Genomic DNA, 15,185 nt, shown 5'->3' with positions numbered 1-15,185 from the left:
AAAAACCTCACTGGCTCTCCCAGCAACAAGCTTGAAGGGTGGGGAGTGCATTTTTCAGAAGCAGCAGCTAAGCAAGGTTTTGTGGCTTTCCCAGGGTCACACATCCAAATTTCAACTCGGCTCCTATTTTCAACCTTGTCTTCCACCCGTATACTCAAAACAAGCCTGTCTAAATCTGAAGCACTCCATTCCTGAAGCCCATGAACTACTGAACTACTAGCTATTGTGCTAAGGCACACACACAAAGCACAAAACTCTACTACGTAATAGAATCAGCTTTCATTCAAACCGTTTCTGAAAACCTATGGAAGGAATGAATAGAAGAAGCACATGTTTAGTCCTAACCCCTTCTCATTTCCTCTTGGCACCTGTATCTGCCCCCACAGGCACCAAATACTTTAACAGCTGGCAGCAATGAGAACCAAGAGATAATACACTCAACCATTATAGACCAAGCCCTCATCAAAATGGTAGTTAAAAAATAATGGAGAAAGAACCGCCCAGATTTTATAAGACAGCAATAAAACAGGCGCCAAAAGGTCTCCCACATCCTCCGGGCTTATTCAGTCACTAGAGAAACCAAAGCTGGGGCTGCTGGGGCGTCAAGGAGGGGCACACTATGGCTACCTATTTCACCTTCCAGGATTCACCATCACCAATGTTCAAAACCTTCCTACTTTCCGGAAGAGCTTGACAGAATTTCAACTTGACAGAATCAGAATCTAAAACCCAATCCAGACCTTTCAGCTAGCACCAGGTCTCAAGGACTGCCACCAGCGGATTTCTCTTTGCTCTAAACCCACTACTGAACACAGAAGTACTCCCGTGTAATGCCCGCATTACTCACATTGCCTGATTCACACAAAGCCCCTCTTGAGCATCAGGGCAAGTGATGTTCCTCAGCGCTCCATGCCCCTGAGCAGTAAAATCAGTCCTGAAGCCAACTTCATCGCAGTGCTAGAAAACCCAAGCCAGCTACGAAAAGCCAGGAGTACCTCTCTGCAGCCTATGACGGCCCTGAGGTGAAGAGTAATAGCATAGCATAAAACCAGCCAGCCCCAAGGGGTCCTGGGATCTAGCTCAGCTCTCTTCCAATGGAGTCTCAAGAAGACAGCCAACAGGGGATCAGGGGTAGCTCCACAAGCATGTGCTGGACACTGGCACCCTCCTATTCTTGGAAACTGACAATTCTGCCCTCACTCCCCCAACAGCCCCTTTGAAGATCTTCCCTCCCCTTCTAAACAAGTGGGGAGGAAACACAGCCTTTAAACATCTGGCCAGTGTATTCATCCTAGGTTACTCTTCTGTAAAATGGACTCAAAGGTGCTTTTCTCATGTGAACTCACTGTGAAAACCAGAGGCGTGGGTGGTTATTACAGAACTGACTTTAGTCTTCACATGTGGTGTAGTGTGTTACACTGCTGCTTGGGATACCTGCATCCTCTGGTACACAACCAGCTGGATCTGAAGCAGAGGTTCCTGCCGATGGAAGGGAGCAAATCACTACCCAAGTAACTGGGTTCCTGCTCAAGGTAGGAGAACCAGATGGAGTTCTGGGTTCTTGGCTTAGGCCTGGCCTAGCCGGGCTTAGCCTGGCCACACCTGTCACAAACAGAAGTAAACCAGTGGATGGTAGACTTCTGTCTTGGTCTCCCTCCAACCCAAACCCACGTGGGTGTATGTGTGGGGAGGACCATCTGCATGGCTCTTTAAAATTAATAAACTTTTAAAAAAAGGTGAGATAAATGTTTTGTGGCAGGCTTAACAGATGTCCTACAATCCAAGTTCTTCTGGCACATTCCTTCAAGTAGTACAATGAGAATCCCAGGAGACATGGGGTAGCGTCCTCACCACAGTGACATCTATGGGCAAAACTGTGGCAGAAATGGAAAGAAACCCAGGGACCCAGGACCACAGCCTAACTTGACTGCTCACCTAGCAAGTGCTCTTGGGGACAACCACTGCTTCTATGAAACATGGGCCCTTTCTGATCCCATTCTGACTCTACAAGACCAAGAACGGAAAAAGCCACCTGCCAAGAAAGCCATGTGAACAGGAAGTCTTGGCAGCAGGCAGAATTACTCCGCCAGAAGCCAAACTGTAGGTGGCTTCCTTAGAGGGGTAAACTTCATTTTTTAATGACTTTATTCTGAAACCGAATTAAATGAGAGGTTGGATGGGAGAGTTAGGAAAGAGTCTGATGCTGGGCAGAGGACTACAGAATTTACTGACAGCCCAAGAAACAGTAACTTAAATGAGAAACCCTCCCTCGCCTGCAGAAAAGGAAAAGGAAAGCTCACAAACGACGTTAGAGAGCGAGAGCGGCCGGAGCTCCCACCTGCCGGCCAGGAAGTCTGCAGCAAGCAGGCAAGTCCAGGAAAGGCTTGGTGGACAAACGGAACCAGAACAGGCCGAGAGGCTAGTAAGAAAGGCCTGTGTTAACAAGGAACAGAAACACACACGACAGTTACAGCAAGAGAGAGACTCGATTCCAACTAAGTGAGATTTCCCTCATTCTCATTAACAGTAGCTCCAGGATTTGCAGTGCAACAGACCTTCAGCAGTATCTTAAGTAGGACAATATTGTTTATGCGGCTGAATTACAGACTACAAGCTTCTGGACTCCATGAATTAAACGTAAACTCCATAATCTTTGAGGCTTCCAGCCATCCAGTGAAAAGCAATTGTTTTTAACTCTAAAAGTAATGCTTGCCGCCTCAGTGGGCCTGCTCTAAACCACGTGGCATAAACGACATCAGGAATCTACTACAGAACTTGGGAGATTAAGTTAGCAGAACTCTTGTCACAGGTAAAAGACTAGAAGTTGATCAGCTAATAAAAACAATTATGCTGGGCAAGAAAAATAAATCATATAGACCATTCTGTAGCACTGTGTTCTGAATCTCAATACATAAACATACTCTGATGTGCACATTTTTGGCCACAAGTTCTAGCCTTAATTCTGAGTAGTCTTCTTTGAGAGTTCTTGCTCGCATTATGCTTCTTTGATGACTAAGAAGGAAACCTGTGTATAATGGCTCTTAAAAGGGAACACCAGGCTATGAAGGATCCTTACATGTTTTTCCCACAATGTTTTTCCAAGTGTCGAGATCATAGTTAACAGCCTTATTTTTTTTTTAGATTGACTTGTATCATCTTCCTCAAAACTTTCACCTTACTTTTCACAGAAACCAACTCTTCAAACTAATTTCAAGGCTTACATAATATTTAACTGTAATTACAATAATAAGCCCAACTGGAATAACCAGATTTGGGAACAAACAACTGACACTTGGCAAAGCCTTCTGGGTGGGAGCCAAAGGGGACAAAGGCCCAGCCCAGAGCTACCCACCAGCTGAGATCCCCAGGCAGGGCCACCAGCCACCCCGAGGCCAGGAGGCTCCACGCAACGATGGGGGTCTGCTCCTGCCCAACCACAGGAGACTTAACCACTAGCTTGAGGACTTCAAGATGCAACGAGCATAACCAAGGGAAAACTCACTTAGAAATACTACAATCTGGCCTTTTATCAAGTGTTTTAATGTAGGATGCATTTCCCCATGTCCTCTTTGAAAGAAAAAGTGGAAAACAGTTCTATTTTGAATATTACAGACACCCATTCTTTACCAGCAAAGCTCCAGAAGGTGCAAAGTCTATGACCCCCGGCGTAGCATGTATGTTACCACTTGAGCTGAGGTCACTTCCAAGACAGCCTTCAGCCAGGAACAGGAACTGGTTGAATCTACCATGGAGGAACTCATTCTCCCTTCTAGACCCCAGGCAATCCCAGCTGCCTATCTGGGATCGTGGCTATGAAGAGCCAATCATCCAAGAGCTAAAAACCAACTTGGATTTTTTTTTTATATTAATTTATTTACAATCATAATTTGCACACACCTTAAATACTCCCTCAATATTCTCCATACAGAGAGAGTTGCTGAACTTTTTCCTTCCCTAGACTTACACCAAGGAGTCCCACTACTACAAAGCAGCAAAAGAAAAAGCCATATTAACAGTCAAGAAACGCAAAGGGGTAGCAGCCAGATAACTTTCAAAAACGTTTCCCTCAAAACCATAAAACAATGCAATCGGACCATGTACTCAAAACAGAAGGAAACGAATTCAGAAACTCGAGCTTGGAAACACAACCAGTATAGTTCTTTCTGTTTTTCCCTTACAGATTTTGCAACTGCAACTATTAATTTGGCTTTTGTTTGTCATGATAAACTTTCTCTGCTTTTTTTTTTTTATCAAACTGCACTTGTAGATCAGAAAATAAAGCACTCAGAATCTTTGGTCACGCGAGCTGGCCTGGAGGGCAGCGTGGCCATCGGCTCTCATGTCAGCTCCCCGTTCTAACTGCATGCTATCTTCATGTGACAGAGGTTTTCTTTGTTATGAAACTCCTACCTGCTATAAACCAACAAAGAGTTGTGATGCTTGGCTAGCCTGTTATTCTTCCCAGAAATAACCAATCAGTGGTGTAACAGAAATGGCGAAATTATCCACGGAGCAGAACACGCAACTGTCTTTATTGTCCAAGTGGATTGGGACTTTAAGAGGCAAACGTCTCCGGTTATTTAAGGTACTGAAGCGGGAGTTGTGCCCAACACAATTAAGACAGGATTATCTTGCAATTTATGAGTTTCTTAAGAATGTCATTTAATAAGAAATATAACAATCACTTCTCCCTGAAGCCTGCCATCACAATCATACCTCCCCCCCCAAAACTCTGCTTTCCTAAGGCAATAAACTAAATGGCAACTTGGCAGGCGAGAAGGCTTTGGAGACCAATCGTAAGCAGCGTGCTCTCTTTACCAGCTCCAGTCGTAACACCATCTTACACACACAGAAGCATCCTGATGGACACATCTCACGCGTGATGGTCTCATTGCCTCCCAAGTGGCACAGCTGGAAGCTGACTCCTTCCAGCAACAAAACGGGAGCTGACCCAGAATGCAAGCTCATCCTCCAGCTCAAAAGCACTCCCGTCCAGACATCCCCAAACTCAGAAAGTACTGAGCTCTTCCAAGTACAGGTCAAGGACAAGTGCTCGCCAGCCCACACTGCATTCGCTAGGCACAGCCAGAGTGAGAGCTCAACCAGGGCACTGGCAAGGCTCCCAGAAGGGCGGCTTCCTGCCCACACCCCCAACGCAAGGGCCAGTGACAAGACAGCAAAGCTTTCACTGAATTGAGCCTCCTTCCTTTCCACCAGCACTGGTAAGGGACACAAGAAGCCCATCAGTATTACAATACCATCAGCGGAACTGGCATGGAGCAAACAAGACACATTCCTTCAGAGGAGGTTCCTCCCTCCCCACCCCTGACCCAAGTGACCTCACGGCAAGGTCTGAGCAGCCCGATGGGAAGCGCTCACCTGGTGGGAAGCGCGGCACTGCAGGGCTGAAGGCCAAGGCCCAGTGCATCTTCCTCCTCTATGGAGACAGCCCCCGCGCAGCCGTCCCGCTCTCCCCTCCCCCAGAAGCACTGCAGCGCCTGGAACCTCCCGCCTGACTTCTGACGTCACGGTGGAGAGGAAGGTTCCACCCGCGCCCGGCCTTTTGTGACGTCACAATGACAACAGCAGGGCCGGGAGTGGCCAGGAACCTGGAGCCGCAGGGGTGCAAAGGGAGGGGCGGGCGGGCCTGCGCGTGGCGGGGGAGCGTCCGGGCGAGGCGAGCAGGGGGCGCGGGCGTCTCCGGGTTAACCTGTTGCTCCGCAGCCTGCCCCAGCCGCCGGGCCGGGCCCGCAGCGCCGCCCCGCTCGCCCCGCTCGCCCCGCTCGGCCTGCGCGCCGTGGGGGGCGCCCGCTGCAGCCGTGCTCCGCGCGCCCCCGCCGGCACGCCCCCGCCGCGCTCGCCCCCGCGGGCCGCGCCGCCCCCGCCCAGCCCGCCCTGCCTGCCGGGGAGCCGGTCCCCCGAGCCCCGAGCCCCGAGCCCCGAGCCCCGAGCCCCGAGCCCCGAGCCCCGAGCCCCGAGCCCCGAGCCCGCCCCCTACAGGCCGCGCCGGCCCGGCCCGCCGCGACCCCTGCGCGCCCTCCTTCCGCAGCCGGCAGGGGCACGTCCGGACCCGGGCTCCGCTCCGGGAACGTGAACTCCGCTCTGCCTCCCGCGGCCGCCGCCTAGCCCGCAGCCAGCCCCTGGACAGCCGGACCGGACCCGATCTGCTGACCACGAGCAACAAAAAAGCTCGGCCCACGCCGAGCTCCAACTTAACGAGGTCCGGGATTGGGGGGAGAGGGGCGAGTCTTGCCCAAGTTCCACCCCATTTGCTTTGTGCCTGCATCGAAAACAGATGCGCCCAGGAAGGCGTCCACGCTCCGAGGCGAGGTTTCTCCATGCAGTTTCTGTGGCCTGAGTTTAAACTAGTCCTTCGCATTCTCCCCAGCCCCTCTGCAATGCGGATGTATTTTAATTCTTAAATTCTTTATGGAGCAGCTTTCCGAGTTGGACTTGACTATCTAACCTTAGTTTCCCTTCGTAGCTGAAGTTTACGTGTCTAGATTAGCATCAGCCTCCATAAGTCATATTCAGCATTTCCATTAAATACATTTTTTTTTTGCACAACCATTTCCCCGAAGGTCATCTCCCATTACACGCAGCACCCGATCAGAAAGGAAAAATGTTTACAGCAGTTGGTTGATGCGACTTAAATAAAACTTTCTTATAATACTACATGTTTCCTGATATATGTTCATTGGGCCTTTTAGGGGGTGGGGGATCCCTGTAAAGCGTGCAGTTAGCTGATCACCAATCACTCGAGTGCATACTTGGTCAGTCCCTACTTACTTCTCCCTCCCCAAAAAAACTTAAAAAAAACCAGCACACCACACAAAAAACTGAAACACTCCCCAACCACAGCTGTACTCTGCACAAAACAAATTTAACTATTCCAAGCCATTTCCCTCTCCAAATAATCACCGGGTTTGGGAAATCCAGGTGGGGGAGGAGATCCTCCGTGGTCATGTCCATGTGCCTTAGCATACACACTTAACAACATCAGCCCGAGCGTGGATCGTTTTCCTGAAGACTGGAAACCATCAATTTTCTAAACAAAACCAGCCTGATTATTACAGTCAATCCCAACAAATGCATTCGCTGTAACGTGATTCCCAACCGGGTTACGTTGCAAAGCAGAGAAGCCAAAACGACCACATACATTGAATGCAATGGGCCAGTGCAGGAAGATGGCCATCGTCGGACCGCGACCGCAACTTGGAAAGGGCTACACACACACACACACACACACACACACACACACAAACACGCCTCACACCACCTCCCAGGTCCCATCAACAACAACTCAAAGTGCAATATGGGCTAACCCTAATCCAGTTTAGTTGCCTCACTGCAGCCCCCCATCCGCCCCAAGCTCCACCAAGATCCTGTGCCTTTCAGCTAAAACTAGATTCTGGTTGTGTCATCCGAGGTCAATTTATTCACTTGAGGTGTCTTCCACCAATCTGGTTTTTCAAGCAAACTAGGCAGACACGACTTTGCCTGGAGAGCCCTCCTTCAAAAGAGAAAACAGCCTTATCGGACGCTGTGCTTGAAACCCTTCAGCTGCAGAATTAGCTATAAACTTGACATTCACAGCCATTGCTTAAAACTGCAAGTAAAGGCTGTGTTGTGAGGGGCACTTACGTATTTCTTCTGAATGATATTCCTCTTCGGTCTTTCCTTGCTCATTCTGAGATCCAAATGCTGATTGCAAAAAGGGACAATTGCTTCATGAATTTAAAGCCGTCAGAAATTTGCAAAAAAATATCCTGGTGGTTTTTATTGTTGTTCGTGGTGGTTGATCTTGTAATCCGACTTTTCTTCCTCTTCCCCCAAAGCCAGATTCGCCTTCAAATAAATCCGAAATTGGGAAGGAAAAAAAAAAAAAGAGCCAAAGACGAACGGAGCAAACAAAAAAATTCACTTTAGTAAAACACTCATAATGGAAAATTTCCCCCGAAACACATACACACACACACACAAAAAAAAAACCGACGCCCTTCGCTCCCCCCCTTTTTCCTCCAAAAACTACATCAGCGAAACGTGAAGGTCCTTAGTGTCTGATCCGTAGTTACATCTTGGAAAAGAAAAGGGAAAGATAAATAAAAAAATGTTGGAAGTCACGTTTGTACTGCAGCAGCAGTGCGAGAAGAGTCAACTCCAGCGGCGGCGGCGGCAGCACCACAGCGAGGGCTCGCCGAGTCTTTTTTCCAAGCCCCCCGACCAATGAGAGACAGGCTATCCAGCCCAACTTTAAATGGACTCTGCTTTTATACAACTTAGGGCTCCTCGGCCAATTCCCCGCCCGCCGCCAGCCGAAAACTCCCACAGCGGAGCCGCCGGGCGCCCGCCGCCCGCACAGCCCACCGACCCGGCCCAGGCCCCGGCCCTCCCGCCGCCGCGGCGACCCGGCGCCCGAGAGGCCGCCCAGACCCCTTCCCACGCCGGCCCGCAGCCGGCGCTCCCACGCCGAGCCCGGGCGTGGAATTGAGAGCAGCTCCCTAGCTCCATGCATGGCACGCTCGGTCGCTCCACCTCACCCCCTTTTCCCCCGCAGCCTGCCCGCTCACCTCCACGGCCGCCACACGCCGGCCCGGCGCCCCTGCCCTCGCGTCTGGCTGCAGCCGGGCTACTGGGTGCGAGTGCCCCAGGACGCCCGGCCCCGGGGAGAGCCGCCGACTCCCGGGGCACCTTAGAATGGGTCCCCTCGATCTTCTGGAAGTTGTAGTCCCCCGACTACAAAATGGCTATGGCCACGGGAGCCGAGAACTACACTTCCCAGCCTGCCCCGCGACGCCTGTCACTCCCGGCGCCACGCCCCCTCCGCGCCCCGCCCGCTCCCGCCGCCTCCTCCTCCCGGGCCCTGCCAGCAAACGCTCGGACGTGTCCCGCGTGCCACCCTGCCCGGGGCCGCTCGGATTGGCCCGCCGCGAGGCCTCCCCGCCCGCGCCCGCGCCCGCCGCCCGCCCGCCCGCCGCCCGGGGAGCCGCGGGACCGCGCGGGGAGGCCTCGCAGCGCGGCCGGGAAAACTGGGCCACGCTCCGGGAGGAATCCTCGGGGCCGCCGGTGTCAGCTCAGGACACGGCCTCGCGGCGGAGCGCGCCCCAGGCGTGCGGGGTGGTGCGAGGTCAGCGGGGGCGCCCCGCACAGGCCGCCCCTCCCCTGCCCCGCACACGGCCCCCCGCACAGGCCGCCCCTCCCCTGCCCCGCACACAGTCCCCCGCACAGGCCGCCCCTCCCCTGCCCCGCACACAGTCCCCCGCACACGGCCCCCCGCACAGGCCGCCCGCTCCCCTGCCCCGCAAACGGCCGCCCGCACAAGCCCCCCCCCCGCTCCTCTGCCCCGCACACGGCCTCCCCCCCCCCTTCTGCCCCGCACTCGGCCGCCCTGCTCCCCTGCCCCGCACACAGTCCCCCGCACACGGCCGCCCCGCTCCCCTGCCCCGCACACAGTCCCCCGCACACGGCCCCCCGCACAGGCCGCCCCTCCCCTGCCCCGCACACAGTCCCCCGCACACGGCCGCCCCGCTCCCGTGCCCCGCACGCCGGCTCGAGGGCCACCCCGTACGGGGCACGCGGGCCTCGCGGCACGCAGAGAGAGCCATCTCAACGACCCAGACCGCCGAGGAAGCATCTGGAACGCACAGCGGGCCCGGCCCGCGTCGACGTCCGCGCCGCAGGCCCCTCGACGGGCGCCCCGAGCGGCCTCGGCCTGGCCCTGCTCCCACAGGAAGCCATCTTGTTCCAGGCACCGCGCGGCCTGGCGCGCCGTCGTACTCACGCCTCTCGCTTTCCCGCTCCTTGGCCTCCGCGTCCGTGCCAAAGTGGGAACGTGATCGGGGGGACGGGCGCAATGGCCGAGCGCTGGGACACCCCGAGACGGCGAGACACCCCGAGAAGGACCCACCGCGCCGCTCCGCTGGCGATCCGGCCGACTGCGAGGACGCGAGGACGCGCACACGCGGGTTCCCACCCCAGACCCGGGGCGCCGCGCCAGCCTCGTGCGAGACCCGGATGAAGATTCCCACCCCAGACCCGGGGCGCCGCGCCAGCCTCGTGCGAGACCCGGATGAAGATTCCCACCCCAGACCCGGGGCGCCCCGCCAGCCTCGTGCGAGACCCGGATGAAGCTTCCGGTGCCCGGCTTCCGCCCGGCCTGCCCTGCCTGTCCCTGGCGAGGCGGGCCTTGCGCGGGGGGCGAAGTCATCACCATCCGAGTCGGCGCTCCCGGGGTGGGCCTCCCCTACGGAATCACTCACATCAGTTTTGCTAAAAATGTGTTTATTTCTTTTGAGTTAACACGCAAAAGAGAGAAAGGGCTTCCATCTGCACATTCACTCCCCCAAAAATGGTCCGCAGCAGGCCGAAGCTGGGCCAGGCCGGAGCCCGGAATGGGTGCAGGGTCCCAAGGACTTGCACCATCCTCCGCTGCTCTCCCCAGGCCTGATACAAAGTCGAGGAGCCTGCCAGGGATTGCTTCAGCACCCATGTGGGATGCCCGCGAGGTAGGTGGTAGCTTACCCCACTGTGCCACAACGCAGACCTCAAAGTCCTTCAAAGAGAAACGCCTTCCTTGAGTCAGTTGGGTTTTATTTGCAGCAGAGCTTATAAAGAGATACCGGTGGCTTTGTTGAAAGGTCTCAGACCCGGGATGAGAGACATGGATTCGGGTCGCACCTTGTCACCTTCCTGGACGGCTGTTGGGAGTGGCTCCTGTCTCCTCCACATGCGAGCACAGGTGACCAGCGCCTGAGGGAAGGGTTATGTAATAGCATTAACCCTAGCTTAGGACTTGTCCTGCACAGCAGACTCCAGATGAAATCCCTTTGCTAAAAGCCATCGAATTACTTACCTCTTCAAAAACAGAACACTTTCTAGAATGAAATGATTTTATCATAGAAAACTAAATGACCTTTTATGCCCCAAATACACATGCAGTGAATTAGAAAAAAAAACATTGGTGCCATAATAAGCTGATCCCTGAATTCCGTTTCCAGGACCTCTGTAGAATTCTTGCGTGTTGCACAGCTTGTTCACGTGTGCAGTTTGCTGGGAGAGGCCCACTGAAAGTGCTGACTCTGCCCCCCCCGGGGGCGGGGGGGGGGACTTGATGGTTATGTCTTGACAAGGTGTGCTCAAAATGCTTGTGAAGCTTTCTGACCTAAATAGCCGGGGTTTCTGCTTCTCCACATGGTTAGGATTGTTGTTGTTCTAAAACTTACTTATCTAAATGTGACAGTTACCAAGAGGGTTCTGGCACGGTAGCCTAGTGGTTAAAGTCCTCGCCTTGCATGCGCCAGGATCCCATATGGGTGCCGGTTCTGATCCCTGCAGTCCCGCTTCCCATCCAGTTCCCTGCTTATGGCCTGGGAAAGCAGTCGAGATGGGCCAAAGCTTTGGGACCCTGCACCCACATGGGAGACTTAAGGGAAGAGGCTCTTGGCTCCTGGCTTCAGATTGGCTCAGCTCCAGCTTTTTCAGCCGCTTTGGGAGTGAATCATCGGACGGGAGATCTTCCTCTCTGTCTCTCCTCCCCTCTGCATATCAGACTGGGCAATAAAAATCAAATAAATATTTGTTTAAATAAAGTTACAGAGAGCAGGCAATAGAAGATCCTGCCTCTGCTGCTTTACTGCCCGCATGGCACACACACACCCCTTTGTTAGGGTTTTTAACCAGCCTGCTGTAACTTTGTCAGAGCTGTGAGTCCCAGGGCAAATATGGAAGAACAAAGGTAAGGTGTTTTGTTTGTTTTTTGAGCCCATTACCTTGCTCCCTCACCCTCCGGGCTGGTCTTGCAAACCTTCCTGCTGACCAGGTGTGAAAAAACCATGTGTGTGAGTTGGTTCCTCAGGGCAGGGCAAAGGAAGACTCTAGCTCATTTTCCAAAGATGTGGGTAACGTGTGCGAGTTCTTCCGAAAAGCAAAATGGATTGGCCTCCTGGGCGAGTGAAAGTCTTTCGTGCTGAGGAAGTGGCCGTCTTCAGATGGACTCTCTGCCTGCCATCTTGGCAAGGCCCTGGGATACCTCTGCCCACTCTCTCCTCCGCCTTGTGCTTCCTGTTGAGTCTTTAACTGCTCCAAGTACTTCTCTTTCCTCTTGGGGGGCGGGGCGGATGGGGGAGGATCCCTTCTCATGCCTTGACATCCTTTAGGGAGAGACACCCAGCTCAGTGGAACAGATAAACTTTGCAATTAATTAACTCCAGAAAGTGCTGGCCTAGCACTTAGCAGAAGGTTCCAGAAGGAAGGTCAAGCTGAGCTGACAGGGAGGCGGGGAGTTCTGGGCATGTGGAGGGAGTCAGCTGTGGGAGGTCCACGCGGAATCACGCTTTCCCTTACCTGCGCGGTGTTAGTTTCTGTTCCCAGCGAATAAGTGAAATGAATAACACAGTCAGACAACATCGTCTATTGCTCTCATCCTGCAAAGGTTCCAGACCCTTCATGGTCTTTGAGTTTCGCCAAAACTGTAATGCCCAATCGTTTAGACTGTTACTAGATTTCACTGTGCTGCTGTCATTGGCAGCTTCCTTTGGGAACTCGGCTACTTCTGGCTTGCTCCTGCGCTACCCAGGCCCAGTACAGTTCCTGCTGTGCATGCTTGAAGATGGTAACTCCGGTGGCTGCTTTGATTCAGCCTGGCTGTTGGCCTGCTCTGCCCGGAACCCTCTTTGCCCTTGTTATTTTGGGTCACGGCCTTTGACCTTGGAAATTCTGCCCCCGGGTTGTATTGTGTTTTGACTGTCCCTTGCTACGTCTTGTCTCTTAATTAAATCATAAATGTCGCAGGGCTGTGATTTATCTTCCACTGAGGCACCCCGTGACAATGAGGCCAGTCGCTGAATGGGAAGCTGAGGTTCTAATATGAACTTTCTGGGACTGTACAGTTGATTGATCTGAACCTCAGGTCCATCCTCTGCAAAGCGTCAGAGTTAAGTTCAATTATCGCCAAAGAGCTTTCTGGATCCAACATGGTCTAAACCTTCTCTGAGTACTGACCAGTAAGTAGACTTACATGCACAGTTGAATAAGAATTGCTAGGACAACTCTCCGTACTGGTACATTCATTTGCTAATATAGTACAGTTTTGTATGGTCAGTAACAATGCCTTCGGTGGTATAACTTTTCACCGTGTTTGAAGCCCGTTGTTCTAATCCTGTAATCCAGAAAACATCCCCAGATCAAGACAGGTATTGTCATCGTCGCTTTCCTAATATGAAAATTGAAATATTGAGAGGTGTGTGATCTGCTCACAGTCATTCGAGGAGTGCTGTGGAAGAGCCAGAGATCAAAGCCAGGCCCCCTGGCTCCACGTACGCTCCGCAGGCCACCTCCCTGCCTTTCCAGGCTGTGACCCCACAACATGCTTCCAGGCACTGCTGGGAAAAAAAGGCTGTCATGAAATAAATCTGCAAACAGTTAACTGATGCAAAGATAACCTGATTACTTTCCTATAGGATTTTAAAAGTTCCAAGAGGGCATATAGGTTTTTTGGGGGGGTTGGTTTTGTTTTGCTTTGCTTTGTTTGCGGCAGAACCCCTTTTTTAAGAAGGAATTGATCGGGCCCGGCACTGTGGCTTAGCAGCTGAAGTTCTCGCCTTGCACGTGCTGGGATCCCATAAGGGCGCCGGTTCTAATCCCAGCAGCTCCTCTTCCCATCCAGCTCCCTGCTTGTGGCCTGGGAAAGCAGTCGAGGATGGCCCAAAGCTTTGGGACCCTGCACCCGCGTGGGAGACTTGAGGGAAGAGGATCTGGGCTCCTGGTTTTGAATCGGCGCAGCACCAGCCATTGCGGTCACTTGGGGTGTGAATCATCGGATGGAGGATCTTCCTCTCTGTCTCTCCTCCTCTCTATATATCTGACTTTGCAATAAAAATAAATAAATCTTAAAAAAGAAAAGGAACTGATTCCCACCAAACATTCTTAGAAACAAGCTTCACACATCGTGATGACTTTACGCTTTATCAATGATTGCTGACTGACGATAATTCTTGCCCGAGTGATTGAATACCTATGTAAAGTGTTTACTTTTATTTAATTCTATCTTCCGATGGTGATGATGAGGGGGGTGAGAGGAGGCATGTAAGAATACGCTTTGACTGACACAAGGCTTATAAATAACTGAGCCTGTGTACTCATATGGTGGGGCTTTGATGGGAGGGAGGCAGAACAGCTATTTCAAGTCAACTGAGATTTGCAGGAGTATTTTAAAACACACTAGGAGGTAAACCCAGAAGTAAACAACCTTCTTAAGGGTAAATGACGTCGAGAAGACATTAGCTCTTTTTGTTACTCACTGCTTCCTGTCTGTGAGTTTACGCTTTCATTTGTTAAGCCTCAATAAAATGGCACAGTACAGATCAGATATAATAAATTGATGTTTTAAACATCTACTAGCCTTCGCTGGACCTCACTTGTACAGTTACTAAATGTCCTTGTTTTGGGGGGGATTATGTAGAATTTGTGGGCTGTCATTACTATTCTGCTTAGACCGTGTTCCTGTGTTATTGAAAGAAGAGTTGGCCCAGATACAGAAACTCTTTGGCAAGGCAGCCAAGACGGGAAACCTGCCGTTCCTAAGAATAGAAGTGAGACTGTTTACAATATTACTGTACTCCGCTTTAGGAAAAGAAACACAATTTATCAGCCATCAACTAGTCCCCAGGGTATCATTAGGAGGAAACTGAGGCAGAAAGCTCACAGGCTCCCCTAAGGAGGCAACAGAAGAGGGGGAGGAGCTGTGCTAATAGGGGCACCTTCCATGGCGAACAAGGAAAGCCCAGAGAAAAGTACCCATGGCTAATGCCAACCCAGGGAGAAACACAGCTGGGTCACCTGAACAAGAACACTCCTCAACTGCAGCTTCCCACTGACGCGCAGCCTGGCAGGCAGCAGGTGCCAGCCCAAATACTTGGGACCCTGCCACTCACCTGGAAAAAAAACGAATTGAGTTTCTGGCTGCTAGCCTTCATCTGGTCCCATCCTTCTTGTGCAAGGAACTCGAGGGTTGAACCGGCAGTTAGGTCTCTCTGTCTCTCTTTCTCTGCCACTGCAATAAACAAATTTTTTTTAAAAAGATTTATTTATTTATTGGAAAGTCAGATATACAGAGAGGAGGAGAGACAGAGAGGAAGATCTTCCATCCGATGATTCACTCCCCAAGTGCCGATCTTGGGCCATCCTCG

At 52.3% G+C, this 15,185-nt stretch overlaps 1 protein-coding gene across 1 annotated transcript in view; it reads right to left on the bottom strand.

Moving 5' to 3' along the window:
- JARID2 (jumonji and AT-rich interaction domain containing 2) overlaps positions 1 to 8,170 on the bottom strand; it is a 214,402-nt gene extending 206,232 nt beyond the window's left edge. Inside the window, exon 1 of the mRNA XM_040967725.1 lies at positions 7,645 to 8,170. Within this exon, the coding sequence (XP_040823659.1) occupies positions 7,645 to 7,689 (45 nt within the window). The 5' untranslated portion in view covers positions 7,690 to 8,170. The remainder of the gene's footprint in view (positions 1 to 7,644) is intronic.
- Between the last annotated feature and the right edge of the window lie 7,015 nt (positions 8,171 to 15,185).

This window comes from Ochotona curzoniae, unplaced genomic scaffold, assembly GCF_017591425.1.
Source record: "Ochotona curzoniae isolate NIBS_2020 unplaced genomic scaffold, NIBS_Ocur_1.0 scaffold_461, whole genome shotgun sequence".
In the NCBI taxonomy this organism is placed as follows: domain Eukaryota; kingdom Metazoa; phylum Chordata; class Mammalia; order Lagomorpha; family Ochotonidae; genus Ochotona; species Ochotona curzoniae.
The sequence above is the reverse complement of the archived record's forward strand: the minus strand, read 5'-3'. Positions and strand labels throughout refer to the sequence as shown.